Source organism: Oncorhynchus clarkii, chromosome 16, assembly GCF_045791955.1.
Source record: "Oncorhynchus clarkii lewisi isolate Uvic-CL-2024 chromosome 16, UVic_Ocla_1.0, whole genome shotgun sequence".
Classification (NCBI taxonomy): domain Eukaryota; kingdom Metazoa; phylum Chordata; class Actinopteri; order Salmoniformes; family Salmonidae; genus Oncorhynchus; species Oncorhynchus clarkii.
Window position 1 is genome coordinate 16,441,485 of NC_092162.1, and position 8,393 is coordinate 16,449,877.

At 42.7% G+C, this 8,393-nt stretch overlaps 1 protein-coding gene across 1 annotated transcript in view; it reads right to left on the bottom strand.

The window, feature by feature from the left end:
• Positions 1 to 8,393, bottom strand: part of LOC139367472 (formin-like protein 1) — a 51,998-nt gene that overhangs the window by 16,073 nt on the left and 27,532 nt on the right. Inside the window, exons 3-9 of the mRNA XM_071105689.1 lie at positions 7,851 to 7,934; positions 7,551 to 7,624; positions 6,685 to 6,768; positions 6,030 to 6,155; positions 2,131 to 2,239; positions 1,756 to 1,832; positions 1,517 to 1,610 (exon numbers count right to left, since the gene is read on the bottom strand). Of these exons, the coding sequence (XP_070961790.1) occupies positions 1,517 to 1,610; positions 1,756 to 1,832; positions 2,131 to 2,239; positions 6,030 to 6,155; positions 6,685 to 6,768; positions 7,551 to 7,624; positions 7,851 to 7,934 (648 nt within the window). The remainder of the gene's footprint in view (positions 1 to 1,516; positions 1,611 to 1,755; positions 1,833 to 2,130; positions 2,240 to 6,029; positions 6,156 to 6,684; positions 6,769 to 7,550; positions 7,625 to 7,850; positions 7,935 to 8,393) is intronic.

Genomic DNA, 8,393 nt, shown 5'->3' on the forward strand with positions numbered 1-8,393 from the left:
AATGCAAAACGTTATGTTTGGCGTAAAAGTAACACAGCTGAACACACCATCCCCATTGTCAAACATGGTGGTGGCAGCATCATTGGGCCTGCTTTTCTTCAGCAGGGACAGGGAAGATGGTTAAAATTGATGGGAAGATGGATGGAGCCAAATACAGGACCATTCTGGAAGAAAACCTGATGGAGTCTGCAAAAGACCTGAGACTGGGACGGAGATTTGTCTTCCAACAAGACAATGATCCAAAACATAAAGCAAAATCTACAATGGAATGGTTCAAAAATAAACATATCCAGGTGTTAGAATGGCCAAGTCAAAGTCCAGACCTGAATCCAATCGAGAATCTGTGGAAAGAACTGAAAACTGCTGTTCACAAATGCTCTCCATCCAACCTCACTGAGCTCGAGCTGTTTTGCAAGGAGGAATGGGAAAAAATGTCAGTCTCTCGATGTGCAAAACTGATAGAGACATACCCCAAGCGACTTACAGCTGTTATCGCAGCAAAAGGTGGCACGACAAAGTATTAACTTAAGGGGGCTGAATAATTTTGCACGCCCAATTTTTCAGTTTTTGATTTGTTAAAAAAGTTTGAAATATCCAATGAATGTCGTTCCACTTCATGATTGTGTCCCACTTGTTGTTGATTATTCACAAAAAAATACAGTTTTATATCTTTATGTTTGAAGCCTGAAATGTGGCAAAAGGTCGCAAAGTTCAAGGGGGCCGAATACTTTCGCAAGGCACTGTATACCAATCAGGACTTCAAAGACAAAACTGACCACAGATCAGAGCTCAGGGGCAACTATCCGTAAATACCACAGGTTGCAGTAGGGCATCTCATGCTAAGACCTGTGGCTTCTCTGTCTTTGCCCATTGCTAATAATACCCAGGTCTACATCACAATGTCTGGCTAGCGCTATCCACAGGGGTCTTCCTCTGTTGGCAACAGTTGCTCCCTTGACAGACAGTGGGGAGAAGTCCAGCTGTCACGTCGCCAACAACTGTTAAGAATTTTTGTGCCCCCCCCTCTGCTTATAGTGGACAACTGTCATGACAGCTGCCAGGGGGGTCATTGGGTGATATCTTTGGATGGGGTTTGAATAGGTTGATTTGGCATGTGCAGTGCTCACAAGGAAATCAAGACGACTGATGGCTACATCCTGACTTTTTCAGATCTCTGCATGTAAGTCACGTAAGCTTTGCGTAAATTGTGTGTTGTTGTCAATGGGAGATTTGGGAAACTGGGAGCCTCTATGACCCGCAAACTCAACTCTGGACCTCAAAGGCAGTTCCACTGCATTTTTTCATTGTTCCCCTCTAATCAGGGACTGATTTAGACAGGTGGGTGCAATTAATTATCAGGTGGAACCAAAAACCAGCAGGCTCCGGACCACGTAGGGTAAGATTTGAATACTTCTGCTGCATGACGTGCAATATGAGGATGGGAGACTTCAGAGGGGTGTGGGGGATTGACAGGAAGTGTTGGTGAAAATACTGTCTTCATGGATACCCCTCTTACCTCTTTGAAATTGTCAAAAGCGGAGAGGATGATGTCATGACCGCCCCTCACTAGACATACAGCAGCCAGCAGCTCCAGCACTAGTGCTTTGGTCCTGAGGGGTACAAGTGTACATTACACACACACAAACAAACACACACACACACACACACACACACAAGCACACACACGCACACACACGCACACGCACACACGAACACACGCACACACACACACACACTAATAACACTGGTCCTCACCTGGGGTTCCTGTTGTTGAGGCTGAGGGTGATCTCGTTCACACAACACGGGTGGGTCATCACCAGGTTAAACCCAGACTAAAACACACACGTACACACAGTTGTCAGTCATCGCCACCTTCAGTCGTATTTCACACAATGCAGTGTGGACAAGATCCATACCGACGCAAAGCCTGGCAACTGTCGCTTTTTTTTGATGGACAGTGAATTTACAGCGTAGGAGGGAGACAAAGTTATTGGTGTGTAAGACTACCAAGCCATGACGCTGAAAATAAATGTTACTTCTCCTAGCTAATGCTATTGAGTCACTCTGTTTTAACAGTAGAGATGAAGGTGGATGGGCCTGCCTGGCTAAGTGTTATAGGTTGAATTGTACCTGGTAGTTCATGATTGCACGGAGGCACATGATGCAGAGGTGAACGTCGTCTTTCTGACTGACGAGGCGTGAGTTCCTCATCGCTTTCCTGCTGTGGAGAGCGTTGAATCTGCCCGGTGAGAAACGTAGCTGTTATTGACATGTTATTACTAATGCATAACGCTGCATTAGTAATAACATGAGGTTACTACATAAAGAGGTTATTACATAAAGAGGTTATTACATAAAAAGGTTATTACATAAAGAGGTTACTACATAAAGAGGTTATTACATAAAGAGGTTATTACATAAAGAGGTTACTACATAAAGAGGTTATTACATAAAGAGGTTATTACATAAAGAGGTTATTACATAAAGAGGTTACTACATAAAGAGGTTATTACATAAAGAGGTTATTACATAAAGAGGTTACTACATAAAGAGGTTACTACATAAAGAGGTTATTACATAAAGAGGTTATTACATAAAGAGGTTACTACATAAAGAGGTTATTACATAAAGAGGTTATTACATAAAAAGGTTATTACATAAAGAGGTTACTACATAAAGAGGTTATTACATAAAGAGGTTATTACATAAAGAGGTTACTACATAAAGAGGTTATTACATAAAGAGGTTATTACATAAAGAGGTTATTACATAAAGAGGTTACTACATAAAGAGGTTATTACATAAAGAGGTTATTACATAAAGAGGTTATTACATAAAGAGGTTACTACATAAAGAGGTTATTACATAAAGAGGTTATTACATAAAGAGGTTATTACATAAAGAGGTTATTACATAAAGAGGTTATTACATAAAGAGGTTATTACATAAAGAGGTTATTACATAAAGAGGTTATTACATAGCATTATGGTTGTAGTGACACGCCTCCATCAAAGCCCTCGCAGTTTGAACAACTATAAAATCCCAACCCTATGTGTAATTTGTGCACGTTTATAATGTGCATATATTTCAAAACTCAGAAGAGATCAAATTAGCCCTGTGCCCCACAACGTCATGTGTTTTAAGGCTGAATGGGACTCATTTTTGTCTAAGATGATGCAATCAAAGAAGGACACAATGAAGCTTTCATTGCCACATCCACATGGCAATAGTCATGCTAATAATCACTTTGAAATATTTTGGTTAAATGACATCTGAGTGATTGAAAGGAGGGGAAAAAATATATATAATAGACACCAGCGAAAGAGGGACAAAATGTTTTGGGAGAAACAGAGGAAAAAACGGGTAGAAAGAGAAGAGGACTGAGGCGATAAACGAGATACGTTCTCACACACCCCTCTTGGATGCATCAATGACAGGCAGGCAGGGCCCCAACATGAACCCTCTCAGATGCCTGTTGGTCGGTGGAAGGTCTGAGGGTTTTGCCCTGGGCAGACATTGCTCACATTCCCGTCTGCGCCATATTTACAACATAGATGAGAATGCTGAGATGGAGGAAGGCTGCTTCCAACGTTTACCCTACCAAACAGTTGGTGTGACAGGTACGAGGCTCCTCCAGATGAAAAAGAGTACAGAGGATAGAGGTGTGTGTGTGTGTGTGTGTGTGTGTGTGTGTGTGTGTGTGTGTGTGTGTGTGTGCGTGTGCGCACATCTGTCTGCCGGCCGTACCCTTGTGAGAATCTTGGTACGGCTGGTATTGCTTACCATGTAGTGTAGCTTAACCTGTAGCGTCAAGGTGGACTCGTCTGTCTGTTTACATGTGTGTGTACATGTGTATGTGTGTGTACGAAAGCTTGGGACAGACGAGTCCACCTTGACGCTACAGGTTAAGCTACAGTACGTGGTAAGCAATACCAGCCGTACTAAGATTCTCACAAGGGTACGGCCAACCAGAAACGTTCCCGAGACATTTTGAGAACATTTTCATGCAGACCACACTCGTTCCGGGTTATTCGAAACACAGTGCAAAGGATTTTTATTACACAAGAAGGAACATTGTCCCAGGTTTGATTTGTCCCATGGCAAGGAATGTCATTGAACCGTGCTATAATGTCATTTACTTCAAAGTGTATCAGGTTGTCAATCCCCATGGACCACTTGTTTTATTAAACATTTCAACAGGGACACCACCCTATCATTTGAATGAGATGTAATATATCTATAGGAGGATTACAACACAGTCCACAGTAGCGTGAAAGGGTATGGTGGGACAGAGAAACAGAGATATACAGAAAGCAGACCATATCCCCTGAATCTGATCCAATGAATTTGTCAGACCTCTTTTATATCACAGTGCTGGCCTGCCTCTGTATCTCATGATACTGTAATGTTGATATAAAAGTATGTGTGTGTGTGTGTGTGTGTGTGTGTGTGTGTGTGTGTGTGTGTGTGTGTGTGTGTGTGTGTGTGTGTGTGTGTCAAATCAAATCAAATTTTATTTGTCACATACACATGGTTAGCAGATGTTAATGCGAGTGTAGCGAAATGCTTGTGCTTCTAGTTCCGACAATGCAGTAATAACCAACAAGTAATCTAACTAACAATTCCAAAACTACTGTCTTATACACAGTGTAAGGGGATAAAGAATATGTACATAAGGATATATGAATGAGTGATGGTACAGAGCAGCATAGGCAGGATACAGTAGATGGTATCGAGTACAGTATATACATGAGGTGAGTATGTAAACAAAGTGGCATAGTTAAAGTGGCTAGTGATACATGTATTACATAAGGATGCAGTCGATGATATAGAGTACAGTATATACGTATGCATATGAGATGAATAATGTATGGTAAGTGACATTATATAAGGTAGCATTGTTTAAAGTGGCTAGTGATATATTTACATCATTTCCCATCAATTCCCATTATTAAAGTGGCTGGAGTTGAGTCAGTGTCAGTGTCAGTGTGTTGGCAGCAGCCACTCAATGTTAGTGGTGGCTGTTTAACAGTCTGATGGCCTTGAGATAGAAGCTGTTTTTCAGTCTCTCGGTCCCAGCTTTGATGCACCTGTACTGACCTCGCCGTCTGGATGATAGCGGGGTGAACAGGCAGTGGCTCGGGTGGTTGATGTCCTTGATGATCTTTATGGCCTTCCTGTAACATCGGGTGGTGTAGGTGTCCTGGAGGGCAGGTAGTTTGCCCCCGGTGATGCATTGTGCAGACCTCACTACCCTCTGGAGAGCCTTACGGTTGTGGGCGGAGCAGTTGCCGTACCAGGCGGTGATACAGCCCGCCAGGATGTTCTCGATTGTGCATCTGTAGAAGTTTGTGAGTGCTTTTGGTGACAAACCAAATTTCTTCAGCCTCCTGAGGTTGAAGAGGCGCTGCTGCGCCTTCTTCACGATGCTGTCTGTGTGAGTGGACCAATTCAGTTTGTCTGTGATGTGTATGCCGAGGAACTTAAAACTTGCTACCCTCTCCACTACTGTTCCATCGATGTGGATAGGGGGGTGTTCCCTCTGCTGTTTCCTGAAGTCCACAATCATCTCCTGTCTGTGTGTGTGTGTGTGTGTGTGTGTGTGTGTGTGTGTGTGTGTGTGTGTGTGTGTGTGTGTGTGTGTGTTTGTTTATGTGTGTCACCCTGACACCCGCTGCGTTGATCCAACCATGCAGTAACGTCAATCACAGACATCCACAGAGATCAATCTACAGACACATCAACTCCCATGGGGGTTAGGGGCAGTGTGCACGTTGTGTGTGTGTGTGTGTGTGTGTGTGTGTGTGTGTGTGTGTGTGTGTGTGTGTGTGTGTGTGTGTGTGTGTGTGTGTGTGTGTGTGTATGGGTACCGGAGGACTGGGAGTCATGGTTCTTTCCTTACAAGTAACGCCCATGAATCCAGGGTGCAAGAACTACAAGTGTAGTCCAACCTCAGTCCCATCCAACAAACAGATTTTTATGCGTTCATTGCGGCACCGTACTTCTCTCCAGTTCCTGGTGACACTCACCTCACAGTAAGGGAACGAGCAGCTTTAGAAGCACTATGGATTGGAGAGTTACCGGCACTCCTCGTCAAGTCCTCCACAGATTTGTCCGGTGTGGCTGTCCCGTTGTCCAAACTGTCCATGTCATAGCTGAGGGTCCAAAGTACAGGTGTAGGATCTTAATTTGATACCTTTTTTGTTGCTGAGAATTTTCCTGCACTGCAGGAAATGCAGATTAACTTTGTGATTTACATACATTCACTGAAAACCCACACTAACACACAGTTATACTAGCAGTTTTGCACTTTTAATGTAGCCTACATTTGGCAATGCAATAGCTTAACCACCAATCAAGCAACATTATGGACCAAAAAATTCAAATTCTGTTGCTGCAGGATTATTTTGCTGTGACAATATAGGTCAAATTAAGATCCTATATCTGTAGAAGGGATTTGGACATGAATGGTATAGGTGAAACAATATTATCAATATGGAATATTCAAGTTATGTTAAATGTTCGATCTAAAGCCCTCTGATATTTTTAACTACTAAAGTATCCCCAAAAAAGCAGGAAAGACCCAGAACCCCCATAAAGAACCACATCAGGATGGACACTCAAGGTCAAAACCTTGCCTTTTCCTCTCAGATTGTCTTATCCATACATAGACGTGGTACTCACGTGACGGCACATTGGGCGAAAGACATATAGTCAACCAGGAAGTCCAGGCCCCGGTTCTCCTCACTGAGGAACTCCTGAGCCCAGCTGGAGCGAAGGGGAACAGGATAGGATGGGAAACAGGAGGGGGAAAGGATAATAAGACCCAATTGGCACACCTTAAAACAATTAACAATTTAGTACATACTGTACTGTGACACTTGAACACAACATCAATTTACAATCAATCAACAAACAATCAAACATAACCAGAGTATTCAGAAGTTCACAACTGATTTGTTTACAGCGTACTGTGTTACATTGTGTGGTGTTGACTGTGTTCGTTGTTGTTTGTCATTGTCATTTTTTTGTGCTGTGTGAAAATGAAAAAAACATGAAATATCACACAAAAATAAGTAAGTACACAACTGGAATTTTGGTTTATCCAAGTGACAGTAACCACAGCATTAAAACATCAATCTCACTCGACAAAACGCTGAAAGAATCTCACAAGCACTACGACTTCATTCCCACACTTTACAACAAGCAATTGTGGTGCATAGTTTACAAAAGCACTTACATCTGACTGGAACTGCCAAATAGCAGCCTAAATCCAGCATCTTATGGTTTACATATGAATATCAAATCATTGTATCATATTTCAGTGCTCTCACCCAATGCTCTTTTACAGGATTCCTTTAGAGCGGTTTTAGAATTATCAATGAGCTAATTCATCCCACCTCCTCTCCCCTGTAACTATTCCCTAGGTCGTTGCTGTAGATGACAATGTGTTCACAGTCAAATTAACTGGTAAATTTGTTAAAAAATATATAAAAACAACCAACAGATTTGAGTAAGTGGAAAAGTTGGGTAAGGGGGGCAGGTCTCACCCAATATGATTGGTCCTCAGGGAAATTTCCAGCTCTCTCAAGACCTGTGTGGACTCCTGGACACGCCTCTTGAACTGTCACAACAAGGTCGTTATCGTTGTGGAGAAATGTTTGATGGTGTATAGAGAACTAAACAAGCAGTGACCTACGTAGCTAAGGATGAAACCAGATGTTTGTTTTTTTAAACATACAGTAGCTTTTGCAAATTCATTGGATATCAGTGATTAATTCAAGGAATTATATTTTTGAAAATAGCCATAGCCCAGACGGGCCTGGTACAGGAATGTAATGGTACAGTACCTTACGACTAATCCCTCCCTGGTCAAGATAACTTCTGAGCTTCAGCAAGTAAGCAGAGGGTGGATTTTTCACTTGGAACCGTTCCTGAGAGGGAGAGAGAGAGAGAGAGAGAGAGAGAGAGAGAGAGAGAGAGAGAGAGAGAGAGAAGTGTATCTAATTATGTTGATTACATGGGTGCGCTGTGGGAGAAAGAGGGCAAAACTCAACAGTTTTGTCTTCGTGGCCTTGATGCTGACACTGCTTCATTTATGCTAACATAACCAATGATATATCTGTTGATGAGGCTGAACCAAGGCTGGTTGATGAGGCTGAACCAATGTTGGGACACTGCTTGTCGGGAGGCCAATCTATCAATCGATGCCAGGTCAGAGTTGAGGCAGAGGGCCTTTGATAACAATGGCTTTAACTCTGCTAAAATAAGAGAGGGGACAACATTGAACCATTGCAGGTCTGTGCTGCGGTGACGGTAACAGTGACAGGTGTCCTGTATGTCACTCCCCTCCGAGCCTCAGGAAGTTATCTGCCTCCTCACCGTTGCCACAG